We start from the raw sequence: 13,928 nt of genomic DNA on the forward strand, positions 1-13,928 counted from the left end.
CAAAGACTTGGAGATGATGGGAAAACTTGTATTTATCACAGTAAGCAGATGCGGCGACTGTAGGGAGACTCATAAATGCTGACCAATCAGAGCAGACTGGGCTTTTTCAGGAGGGGGGCTTCTCAGACATGCATTTTCTGCAAATGTTTTGATTAATTTTGATGTTTCTGTAGTGTTTTAATATAAGTGCAACACAATAAGGACACCTTGTATAAATATGCAGCGATTGCTTTATTTCAGTATTTCTTTCTTTTTTTACCACAATAGAATAAGGTAATTTAGATTTATATCCTGTACATACTCATACTTTGATACTTTTTTAGCTGTAGTAAGGAGGGAATCCTACCAAATAAATCACGTCATTACAACAACTTTTACAACTGAAAACATAATGATTTTGTTGTTCTCGTTACATGACAGCTTACCAATATAAAAATCTACCATCCACCAAGGTCATGGTCATGACCTTGTTTGAAACTAAACATTCTCACAAAATCCAAAATGTATTGTTTGTTGACGCCATCACATTTGTTGGCTCAGTAAATTATAAAATACAGTGCTGAAGCACAAATGTTATTTTCAGTGTGTGTGTGTGTGTGTGTGTGTGTGTTAGAATGGGTTGATGCGGAGTCCTGTTCCCAGAGGGGAGAACGGGTTGACTTTTGCCCACATTAGAGCATCATTAAGAGATATCGCTGATTTACCATCCTCCAGCAAAAACATTGGACCCTGCACATAAAAAAGAAAATATGAAGCTACATAGATATCAATGACAGGGCTGGCAATAGCACAGGTTAAATCTGTGATCTGAGCACGTTGACAGCATTATGACTAAAATGGGAAGGGGCATAAAATTGACTAGAAAGTGCTCCGCTTATTTAAGATTCTCTGTATCCTTATTATTGCTCCTTGGTCTTTTGTCACCTGCAATACTGTCCAGTCATATTGCCAGCAGCAGCAAAGAAAGACATCAATAAACTACAAGTTCAAAACTGAACTGTCAGATTGGCACTGAACTGCTCAACACGAACAATGTAGAATATATGCTCATTCGCTTGTCCTGGTTCTCAGTTGAAATTAAACTTCACAATAGCCTTCTCGTGTTCTTTAGAAATTTGGTGTTTAATTAAATATTTCTTAAAAAGTACTAAACCAACAAATCTGGGTACAGCTTTTTTAAGAGCAGTTGCTCTATGGGGATTTATTCCTATCTTTATTCAAAGGATGGTCTTTCAATATGAGAACATTTCTCATAGATTTTATATTCAGATTTTGTAATGAGTGAAACAGGTGATTTAACGCCACAGCAAATTTTACATCCAGTTTAGCAACAAAACAAAATGTTTATGGAACATTACTATGGGTTTGTTTTGAGCAGTGTGCATCCACACTAACCTGGAAAAAGTTTTAAACAGGCCATGGCTCAGTCAAAATTGAATACAGCGTGTCGCGTGAATACGTCTCCTGCAGTGAGCGCTGTTTGTCACTCTGCCTGAGGAAAACACTGCTGTACTTGCCCTGTCACTGTTTCAGTTGCTCACCTCAAAGGGGAGAAAGAGCGGATGACTGTTAGCTTGAGTCGTGGAGCAGACAGCTCTGCAGAGTCATATAATTATGACTTCATGACATTTCATAAAATGCTGAAGCAGCGTCAGACAATAAATGCTATGGTGTTAATAAATGTATTTAGCAGAAACACTGCCCTGGTGAATCGTGTGCTCTTGTGAGGCGGTATCTGACACTGAGGGTCACTGAACATCGTCAGTATGTGATGAGTTGGGAGTGAGAACGGTTTGTCCAAACAGAAGCAACAGACATAACCATCACACAAGGAATGCCATCTCAGGTCAACCCCAAGAACAAATCTCCTTATCCTTATCTATCGGTTGATAATGGCTTGGAACTCCCCACCTCCTCACAAAACCTAATACCACTGACCACATGACTGGAACTTTTTAGCCTTCTGGGGCCTCATTTATAAAACCTGTAAAAAGTTGCGTGAAGCAGGGTGAAATTTGCCGTCGCAACATTCCTCGCAAAAGTTGGGATTTATAAAGAATTTCCATGCGTAAAAATGTGCCCAGTTTTCCGCAACCTTTTGACCATGCGTATGATCGTGTGTAATGCTCCCAAGGTTTTGTAGACTGCGTTTTAGTGAACTCCGATGGTAACACGAACTATCACATGGATAAAGTACTCTGGATGCATAGCACACAGCCTACATGTGAGCACACTCTAAATTTTGATTTAGTTTTCGTAACAATCAATTAGGTCTATCCATGAATTATAAAAATGGATATTTATAAATCTATTTAAAGGGGTGATAGAATGCAAAACCAAGTTTACTTTGTCATAGTTGAATTACGACAGTTCGGTGGGTAAAAAGGACATACAGAGAACCTCAAAGTCCCATTGACACCTCTTTCCTATGCAAATCTCACAATTTGAACTGCTGCTGAAAACGGGATCATGTAAGCTAGCTGTTTCTCCAACTTCGGTCAAGGCAGGATTAGCTGGAAGACTTCTTCTAAACAAGGGTGCACATGTAAGTAGTTCTTTTGTAGATTATGGTGAACTTGTGTGTGTTGTAGCAGTGTTTCGCCATTGAGAACAAGCTAGCATGCTAGCAGTTAGCCCCCTAGGGCCCTCGTTTCGGCTAGTGATGTAGAAAGCCGTGCAGATTTTGACCAGCTCACCCGGAGACTGAAGGCAGGACACATTCAGAAACCCGTATCTCACTCAAAACAGCATGGATGGTTTTTTTTCAAAGTTTGTATGCGTGTGGAAGCACCAGAGACAAAAAATAACACCCCAAATCCCAGAAATAGTGATTTTTTTTCATAATATGGGCACTTTAAGGCCTCCAAGCAGGATTTTGTTTCGATGTTCTACCTCTGTTAGGAACACCTCGTCCTCACAATCACTGAATCGTGTGTTTTCCCCATTTTTCCGTTTCATGATTGGTCATCAAGGGCTTATTTACAAGGCTGTTTCATTGATTATTAGGACAAATATGGGACGACCTTGGGAGGAGCGTGAGGCTTGAAGGTAATGCACGTCCGCATTTATAACGAGAAGAGTGCATACCGGTGTGCGCCGCAAGGTGTTATAAATCACAATTTTGTTTTTTGCGTACAAAAATTCTGACTTTTTGGCGCACAAAATCTTTCAGAATAGAATCTACGCAGTTTTATAAATGAGGCCCCTGATCTTTGAAGACATTATAAATACAATGACTAAATTATAATGTATATTCTTTGTAACAATAGTATATATCTAAGTATATGATCGTACTATGTATTTGACTGTATTATTATGTATGTTGATATAGTTAATAACAAAATAACCAATAGAATAAAGAAAAACACACCTGTATTATTTGTCCAGTGAAACAGGAAAGTTGAACATCTGAGTGGCTTGGCAGATTGGAGCCTGTCACATAATCAGCACCCCACAAGACTAAAGCAGCTGAGGGAGAGAGGAAACATGTTTTACTGCTTTAATTTTATGGATTCACTAGTATTAGGTTTTACACACAGTGCTCCTCAATCAAATATGGACTCTAGGATATCACTGTGAGGATCATGTTTTATTTTATTTCTCAAGTGCCTTCAAAACAATCCAGCTCCAGCTGCTGAGTGGGAAGCTTCACAGGGTTCAGATAGATGCCTACACCATCTCCTGGATTACTGACCGACAGTCTGCAGCGTGTGTCCATCTGCATGTCTGATTAGGTAATCAGGAGCACCACAGGGGGCCGTCCTGTCACCTCTTCTGTTCACTTTATACTCAGACCATCAATACAACTCAAAGTCCTGTCATCACCAGAAATTCTTGGATGACTCTGCAGTTGTTTTAAAGGTGGACAGGAGTCGGAGTACAGGGACCTGGTGGCCAGCTTCTCTGAACCACCTGCTCTTGATCAGACCACAACCAAGGCGATGGTCAAAGCCACATCAGGAGAACAAGGATGGCTGCTGAACTCATAAACATTCTGGGAGAGGAGATGATGGTGGACAAATAATATCTTTGAGTTCACGTTGACAACAGACTGGACTGAAAATGAAACCAGAGTCTGTTTATACAAAAGGACAGCGCAGACTCTACTTCCTGAGGAAACTCAGGTGCAACAAAATTTGGTAACAATTTACTTGACAGTACCGACTTAATCGTGACATGACACTGTCATAACTATGACATGACACTGTCATGAACGTGTCATAAACCTTATAAACAAGTCGTAAACATTTATGACTTCTGTCATAAATGTCATTCGGTTTTTGTCATGACAAGTTGACATTGTTTGGGTTGTCTTGATTATGACAACTTGACATTAATCAAAGTGACATTACCAGAAGTTGTCTTGGTCATGACAAGTTGACATTAAATTTGTCTTGATTATGACAAGTTGACATTAATCAAAGTGACATTACCAAAAGTTGTCTTGGTCATGACAAGTTGACATTAAATTTGTTTGGGATGTCTTTCTAATGACAACTTGACATTAACCAGGATGACATTACCAGAGGATGTCTTTGTTATGACAACTTCACATAAAAGAAAATCCACCTCTTTTTGTATTCATGCAGGTTGACATAATGATTATTATAATTAGATGTGCAAGGTTAGAGACCAATTCTAGCACTTGGTCAGATAGATGTGTGACAAGATATTTCACAAAACTGGCTGTCATGACACTATTATGACAGTGTAATGGATATATTCTTAGACCTCAAGTAAAGTGGTACCATTTTTTATTTGTCATTAAGATATCATGGAGAAGACTTGCTGTCATGACATTATTATGACAGTGTAACTAATAAATATTTTTGACCTCAAGTAAAGTGGTACCATTTTTACTTGTCATTAAGATATCATGGATAAGACTTGCTGTCATGACACTATTATGATAGTGTAACTTATTTACAAGCCCATCAAAGCTAACAAACAAATGTTCTCGTCTGCTTCAGGAGGGAGTGGAGCCCCTCTCCCCCACCTGTGCTGTTTGGTTCCTCCTTCTCTTGATGATGCAGCATGGGACATAATGCCAGGGATCCGTACCGTTCCATCTATACGGGCCCTGGTCCGTTTCCCTGGTCGTCGGAATGCTTGGGGCACTGTCTAAGGAGATGGCCAGGCTGTCCGCATCCCCAGCAGACCAGGGGGCGTTGGCGAGGGCGTGTGGTACTTTGTGTAGCTCGGATCAGTTTAGTCATTTCAGCCACCCATGCAGGCTCTACTTGGGCTCTCACCGTAGGACCACTCTCTCCAGGGCCGTTTTCCATGTTCCCGCCCTCCACAATCTCCCTTTCCAGAGCCAGCTCCAAAGCCTCTTGTATGGAACGGGGATGGGTGAGCTGGGTCTGAATGCGCAGCCCCATGGGGGTTATGGCTTGAATAAACTGGTCCCTGGCAAGCTCCGTCTGTACTGCAGGGGGCATGTGGGCATAAGCCCTCCGGGCTAGAGTTTCAATGTCGTTAGCTAAGACATGGAGGGGCTCCCCAGGCTGCCTGTGTCTGTTGGACAGTTGAGAGCGCAGGAGGCCAGGCTGTTCACAGTGTCCAAAACGTTTCTGTAGGGCTCCATCAAGAGCCTTATAATCGTTTCTCTCTTCTGGGCTGAGCAGTAACAGGCACGCTAGTGCATCATTCATGCATCATAAGGCTAACTGTAGTGCTTTATCGTTCTCTGACCAGCCCACAGCTTGTGATAGCAGTTCAAATTGGGCATGAAATGCCTGCCAGTCTGCCTTACCAGAGTACTTCGGTGTTTTACATGGGGCCTGGTAAGCATCGGCACCGCCATTTTGCCATACATGCTCTCCGCTGTAACACTGTGGTGGAGCCGACGTGCCAGTGAGGAAGCCTTCCTCACGTCCTCCGCTCTGTTGGGGGTCAGCGGAGCCCATTCCCGCGCCGTTGGCCATGCTCCTCGCCGCCAGCTTCAGACGGGCTTTGGTCTCTGCAGCGTGCTCAAACTCCGCCGCCAGACCCTTCGCACGGGCATAACTGTAGCTCACCTCTTCCTCCTTAACTTTCGGCCGTGCTCCTCTCTCGTGCGGCATGTCCATTGACAGTACAAACAGCAGCTCCGCTCGGTAGGCCCGTTAGCCGGCTAGGCTAACACCGGAGAAGAAACCAGTCTGTCACTTTACACCTGACACCAGTGTAATGCTCACCCCAGTGCTGCAGTGTTGAATAAGGAGGTGATGACTGGCTTGCAACTTCGGTGCATTTATTTAGGGAACACAGCTTAACTCAGGTCACTGTTGACCGTGACCACGCCATCCATTCAGTCGGCAACAGCAGACCGAACCCCCGCTCTTCCTCAACCACCCCATCACAAAAACTTGGGTTGTCTCGCGAGACAATCCCCACCCAATAGGTCTCATATAACCACATTGACCTCTGCTGGTAACATTAGTGCATAACACAAACACATGTAAACATCTGCATAACTGATGAACTCATAATAACAGGGACACATTAACTCAGAAAAATCGAGGAAGGGATGAAGTGACCCTGCCCGGAGGAAGCCCGGGGCCCCCGTCTGGAGCCAGGCCCAGATGGAGGGCTCGTCAGCGAGCGTCTGGTGGCCGGGTTTGCCACGGAGCCCGGTCGGGCACAGCCCGAAAAAGCTACGTGGCGGACATCCCTCCATCCCATGGGCCCACCACCTGTGGGAGGAACCGCTGGGGTCGGGTGCGCTGCCACATGGGTGGCAGTGAAGGTCAGGGGCCTCGACGGACCAGACCCGGGCAGCAGAGGCTGGCTCTGGGGACGTGGAATGTCACCTCTCTGTGGGGGAAGGAGCCGGAACTTGTGCGGGAGGTGGAGCGCTACCGGTTAGATCTGGTGGGGCTTACCTCTACGCACAGTCTTGGTTCTGGAACCATACTCCTGGATAGGGGTTGGACTCTTTTCTTCTCTGGAGTTGCCCAGGGTGTGAGGCGCCGGGCGGGTGTGGGGATACTCACAAGCCCCCGGCTGAGCGCCACTACGTTGGAGTTTAACCCGGTGGACGAGAGGGTCGCCTCCCCTACGCCTGCGGGTTGTGGGGGGAAAACTCTGACTGTTGTTTGTGCATATGCACCAAACAAGAGTTCAGAGTATTCGGCCTTCTTGGAGACCTTGAGTGGAGTCCTGCATGGGGCTCCAGTCGGGGACTCCATAGTTCTGCTGGGGGGACTTCAACGCGCACGTGGGTAATGATGGAGACACATGGAGAGGCGTGATTGGGAGGAACGGCCTCCCTGATCTAAACCAGAGTGGTTGTTTGTTGTTGGACTTCTGTGCTAGTCATGGATTGTCTATAACGAACACCATGTTCGAACATAGGGATGCTCATAAGTGTACTTGGTACCAGAGCACCCTAGGCCAAAGGTCAATGATCGATTTTATAATCGTTTCATCTGATCTGAGGCCATATGTTTTGGACACTCGGGTGAAGAGAGGGGCGGAGTTGTCAACCGATCACCATCTGGTGGTGAGTTGGGTCAGGGGTGGGGGAAGACTCTGGACAGACCTGGTAAGCCCAAACGGGTAGTGCGGGTAAATTGGGAACGTCTGAGGAGGCCCCTGTCCGACAGACTTTCAACTCACACCTCCGGCGGAGCTTTTCGTGCATCCCTGTGGAGGCTGGGGGCATTGAACCCTGAGTGGACAATGTTCAAAGTTTCCATTGCTGAAGCTGCGGTGAGGAGCTGTGGTCTTAGGGTCTTAGGTGCCTCAAGGGGCGGTAACCCACGAACACCGTGGTGGACACCGGTGGTCAGGGAAGCCGTCCGATTGAAGAAGGAGTCTTTCCCGGGATATGTTATCCCAGACGACTCCGGAGGCAGTTGCAAGGTACCGAAGGGGTCCCGAAGGGCTGCAGCCTCTGCCGTGAAAGAGGCAAAGCAGCGTGTGTGGGAGAAGTTCGGAGAAGACATGGAGAAGGACTTTCGGTCGGCACCAAGGTACTTCTGAAAACCGTTCGCCACCTCAGGAGGGGGGAAGGGGAACCATCCAAGCTGTGTACAGTAAGGATGGGACGCTGTTGACCTCAACTGAGGAGGTAATAGGGCGGTGGAAGGAGCACTTTGAGGAACTCCCTAAACCGACTAATACGCCTCTATGGTAGAGGCAGAGCTGGAGGATGAGGGGGGGGATTGGCATCAATTTCCCTGGTGGAGGTTGCTGAGGTAGTTAAACAACTCCACAGTGGCAAAGCCCCAGGAATTGATGAGATCCGTCCAGAAATGCTTAAAGCTCTGGGTGTGGAGGGGTTGTCTTGGTTGACACGCCTCTTCAACATTGCGTGGAAGTCTGGGACGGTGCCTAAGGAGTGGCAGACCGGGGGTGGTGGTTCCCCTTTTAAAAAAGGGGGGACCAGAGGGTGTGTGCCACTACAGGGGTATCACACTTCTCAGCCTCCCGGTAAAGTCTACTCCAAGGTGCTGGAAAGGAGGGTTCGGGTCGATAGTCGAATCTCAGGTTGAAGAGGAACAATGCGGATTCCGTCCCTGGTCGTGGGAACAACGGACCAGATCTTTACTCGCAAGGATCCTGGAGGGAGCCTGGGAGTATGCCCAACCAGTCTACATGTGTTTTGTGGATCTGGAGAAGGCGTATGACCGGGTGCCCCCGGGAGATACTGTGGGAGGTGCTGCGGGAGTACAGGGTGAGGGGGTCCCTCTCAGGGCCATCCACCTCTGTACGACCAAAGCGAGAGCTGTGTCCGGGTTCTCGGCAGTAAGTCGGACTCGCTTTCAGGTGAGAGTTGGCCTCCGCCAGGGCTGCGCTTGTCACCAATCCTGTTTGTAGTATTTATGGACAGGATATCGAGGCGTAGTCGGGGTGGAGAGGGGTTGCAGTTCGTGGGCTGGGGATCTCATCGCTGCTTTTTGCAGATGATGTGGTCCTGATGGCATCATCGGCCTGTGACCTTCAGCACTCACTGGATCGGTTCGCAGCCGAGTGTGAAGCGGCTGGGATGAGGATCAGCACCTCTAAATCGGAGGCCATGGTTCTCAGCAGGAAACCGATGGAGTGCCTTCTCCAGGTAGGGAATGAGTCCTTACCCCTAAGTGAAGGAGTTCAAGTACCTTGGGGTCTTGTTCGCGAGTGAGGGGACAATGGAGCGGAGATTGGTCGGAGAATCGGCACAGCAGGTGCGGTATTACATTCAATTTATCGCACCGCTAGACGTAAAAAGAGAGCTGAGCCAGAAGGCAAAGCTCTCAATCTACCGGTCAGTTTTTTGTTCCTACCCTCACCTATGGTCATGAAGGCTGGGTCATGACCGAAAGAACAAGATCCAGGGTACAAGCGGCCGAAATGGGTTTCCTCAGGAGGGTAGCTGGCGTCTCCCTTAGAGATAGGGTGAGAAGCTCAGTTATCCGTGAGGAGCTCGGAGTAGAGCCGCTGCTCCTTTGCGTCGAAAGGAGCCAGTTGAGGTGGTTCGGGCATCTGGTAAGGATGCCCCCTGGGCGCCTCCCTAGGGAGGTGTTCCAGGCACGTCCAGCTGGGAGGAGGCCTCGGGGGAGACCCAGGACTAGGTGGAGGGATTATATCTCTAACCTGGCCTGGGAACGCCTCGGGATCCCCCAGTCGGAGCTGGTTAATGTGGCCCGGGAAAGGGAAGTTTGGGGTCCCCTGCTGGAGCTGCTACCCCCGCGACCCGACCCCGGATAAGCGGATGAAGATGGATGGATGGATGGACATTAACTCAGCTCATTACAGTATTTTTTGTATAAAGGTTGCCTATTTATATAAATGTGCTTTTGATACCTGAAAGGGATTTATATACTTTTGATACCTAAGAGAATACATTTAAGAACGGTTGTACAACCTGAATAGAGGTTTAGATATTTCAATATGGGTTAACTGAAATATGACTTAATTGTATTTTCTTTGTAGCCTAAGCAATAGATTTTATTACTGAATAGTAATTGAGAGAAATGATTTGGCCTTATCTACAGATTGCCCTGGATTCCTTCTTCATGGTGGAAGGCAAACGGAAAACAAACTCATATGGGCCCCAATGTTGAACATCTCTGAACTCTTCTCATCAAAGAACAATTGAGCTCATAGAACTGAAAAGGGTTTCTTTTATGTGCGCACTACTGTGCGATGGCACTTCTTAAGACATGTCTTATCCTTCAAGGGATACTTCACCGATTAAGCATTAAGCTTTGTATCAGTAGAAACCCGGTAGTATTTTTGAATGACCGTGCTTCCCTCCCTCATGTCCCCCTGAGACGAGAGATCTCTGTATTGTGGGTCTGGAAAAAAGCCTCTTATGACGCAAAAATCGTCATTTTGCCCAGAGGCTATGGACTACAGCCAGTAGTAGGAGCTACTTCCGCATGTTTCCAACCCGCCCATAGGGGGTTGGACTGTGGGCTTTCCTCGAGTATTCCCGAGGCAAAACGAAGGTCAGGCATCTTGAAGCATCGCAAACAGGCTCCGTCTTTTCAACAGAAAACGTTTACAACAATTATGTGCATTCAAACTACCACACATGTGTACCACCGGGATACATTGGTACAGATCAGAGAATATGCAGGACAGACGGAATACTCGACACACTACGCGAGCTTCGCCTGCTACGGAGACCAGCACCTCAGCCTGCGGTGTCGCCCGATGCCGCCAGCCGGGGAAAGGGACCTTGACAGCGGTGTGCAGGAGTGGAAAGCAGCTAGGTTCGAAAGCTAACGCTAGCCGGCCACCTGTTCCATCAATCCTGCTTGCAAGTGTCCGCTCATTAGACAACAAACTGGACTACATCCAACTTCAACGAAACTCCCAACACGAGTTCAGAGACTGCTGTGTTTTTGTTGTTGTGGAAACATGGCTGAACAATGGAGGACAGGACTCTGCGGAGGAGTGAGACAAAAAAATCTACCAGGAAATTTTGTAGACCACCGGCCCTCGTGGGGCGGGGGAGAGATGAATGTTCGGAAATAAGAGGTTGCTGCGGCCCGCTGTACAGGTTAGTTTGACCTGCGGGCAGCAGCGGCGGCCGGAGCGGGCAGCAGCGGCGGCCGGAGCGGGCAGCAGCGGCGGCCGGAGCGAGCAGCAGCGGCGGCCGGAGCAAGCAGCAGCGGAGGCCAGGGCGAGCAGCTGCAGCGGCCGTAGTGGGCAGTGGCCAGAGTGGGCGATCACGGGGGGACATCCTCAGCGGTGAAACGCGAACAGGGGCTGGGGTATAACCTAGCTAGGTGGAAAGCTAACGCTAGCCGGCCACCTGTTCCATCAATCCTGCTTGCAAGTGTCCGCTGATTAGACAACAAACTGGACTACATCCAACTTCAATGAAACTCCCAACGCGAGGTCAGAGACTGCTGTGTTTTTGTTGTTGTGGAACCAACAGTGTACCGGACTATCCAGCCTGTTTCTCTGTCGCCAGGTAAGAGTGGAGATGGGCTTTGTTAACACGGACTTGTGCAGAAATGAGCTGCTTGTATCCAACTAAATGCTAACTGCTGGTGGGGTTTGTGACTATTAAATGCCGACCATTCTACATTCCACGCAAATTTACGACTGTTTATAATGGTGTTTACAGTCCACCAAGCGCTAATGCTAGTATGCGTTAGTTGAACTTTATGGAGCATATGTGTGTGCACTGGCTAAATGTAGCCTGTTTCGTATGTCGTTTTTATATAATGTCGTTTTTATATATTTTAAATGTGTAACATCACTAGAGCCATGGTGAAACGTTTTGTGTATATGGTTGAAATGACAATAAAACACATTTGAGTTGAATGCTGCCTCACTGTCTGTCTGTAAACGGTAGGCGTGACTTGGGAGTGGAGTGTAAAGCAGCGAAGCAAGTGCATTCTGGGATTTGGTGTCTTTCATCCATATGAGCCAAAAACACATTTTCTGGCTTATCTCGGCCTAGAAGGCACCAATTTCTATACTTTTTTCACATTCCTACTACATAAGTGACCCAATTTAAAGATATATTCGTCTTTCCAACGGTGAAATATCCCTTTCATGATATCTTAATGACAAATCAGAATGGTACCACTTTACTTGAGGTCAAAATATTAATTAGTTACAATATCATAATAGTGTCATGACAGCAAGTCTTATCCATGATATCTTAATGACAAATAAAAATGGTACCACTTTACTTGAGGTCAAAATATTAATTAGTTACACTGTCATAATAGTGTCATGACAGCCAGTTTTGTGAAATATCCTGTCACACATCTATCTGACCAAGTGCTAGAATTGGTCTCTAACCTTGCACATCTAATTATAATAATTATGTCAACATGTCATGAATACAAAAAGAGGTGGATTTTCTTTTATGTCAAGTTGTCATGACAAAGACATCCTCTGGTAATGTCATCCTGGTTAAAGTCAAGTTGTCATTACAAAGACATCCCAAACAAATGTAATGTCAACTTGTCATGACCAAGACAATCCAAACAATGTCAACTTGTCATGACAAAAACCGAATGACACTTAATGACAGAAGTCATAAATGTTTATGACTTGTTTATAAGGTTTATGACACATTCATGACAGCTTCATGTCATAGTTATGTCGGTACTGTCAAGTAAAGTGTTACCCAAAATTTTCTTTGCTGCAATGTGCATTAGAACCATTGCACCAGAAAACAGCCATGACCCTGTACAACCAGTCCCCTCTATGTTAGGACAGGGGGGTCAGGAGGTGAAGCCTCAACCTTCCCCCTAACGGATTATACAGACCCTCGCATTCTGGACTCATTCACCTTTCATCTTCTTTAAACTATCTGACATATAACTGCACTATTAATTGCGCTATGTCTACCTCCAATGAATATATGTACAGTATTAAAGTCCCTTACTTTTATTGTACAGTGTTGATAAGTAGTATATGTGTGTTTCCTTTTTATTTTATTTTAAATGATCTAGGCTGCTGTAACAGAAAAATGTCCTGCTGGAATTAAAAAAGTAGTTGTAAACGAAACAATCATCGGCCTCATCCGGGACGGTGACGAATCTGCATGCACTTGTTTCAAAACAACCTGGAGCAGAACACTCTCCAAACTGTTGTTAAAAAGTGGACTCTAGTGTGAGACCCCCATCACTGGCCCACGTCACCATACATACCAACAACAGTTTGTCTGGTGAATCCAGTTCTACAATGTAATCATTCAGTCTGTTCTCTGCATATCCATCACTGTGTGGTTTGGATCAGCCACCAAACAGGACAGGAACAGAAAATCATCAGAGCCAACCTGCCCTCTATCCAGGATCTATACTCCTCCAGAGTCAGAAAATGGGCAGGAAGCATCACTACATGGACACAACATGTTTCAGCTTCTCCTCTCTGGCTCACAGTTTCTACCTACAGGCTTGCACTATGATAAACATTTAGCACCAATCCCTGTGCAATAACCCTGGAACACCAAGCATTCACCTGTCAGAAAATAATATTTGAATTTGTGTTAAACACATAATTTAAACATGTAAATATATGTCATACATAAACCACATAAACGGCATATACTGTCATATAAGCAACCTGTTGTATTAATAATTCGTTATGCTTTCCAGCATCATTTGCACTTTTGCATTTCCCTATTGTATTACTGTTTACATGTGTGTATGTATGTATGTATATGCTTATGTGTATATATACTTTTTTTTATATACAAACATATCTGTAGTCAAATGTTTATGTTCAACTTGTTCAGCTTTGTTGTCCTTGTCTTTAGCAGTATGTCTATATCAGTGTAAGAGCAACAAAAGCCGGAATCAAATTCCTTGTACATGTCTTCCTCTACTTTCCTCTACCATTTAAACTGATTCTGATTCTAACTTTGATCAGACCACAGCCAGCATCAACACCCTACCCAAGACATGGGCTTAGTGCTGATCCTAGAAAGTCTACACCAAAATATATAAAAAAAAATGTTTTATGAGCTAGTTTTATAAACTATGTTT

The 13,928-nt window shown here is 45.8% G+C and overlaps 1 protein-coding gene across 1 annotated transcript in view; it reads right to left on the reverse strand.

Annotated features, from left to right (window-relative positions):
* Positions 1 to 408: 408 nt before the first annotated feature.
* wdr17 (WD repeat domain 17) overlaps positions 409 to 13,928 on the reverse strand; it is a 138,244-nt gene continuing 124,724 nt past the window's right edge. The window contains exons 30-31 of the mRNA XM_078266972.1: positions 3,371 to 3,468; positions 409 to 729 (exon numbers count right to left, since the gene is read on the reverse strand). Coding sequence (XP_078123098.1) covers positions 610 to 729; positions 3,371 to 3,468 — 218 coding nt within the window. The 3' untranslated portion in view covers positions 409 to 609. The remainder of the gene's footprint in view (positions 730 to 3,370; positions 3,469 to 13,928) is intronic.

The sequence above is a fragment of the Sander vitreus genome, chromosome 2 (assembly GCF_031162955.1).
Source record: "Sander vitreus isolate 19-12246 chromosome 2, sanVit1, whole genome shotgun sequence".
Classification (NCBI taxonomy): Eukaryota; Metazoa; Chordata; class Actinopteri; order Perciformes; family Percidae; genus Sander; species Sander vitreus.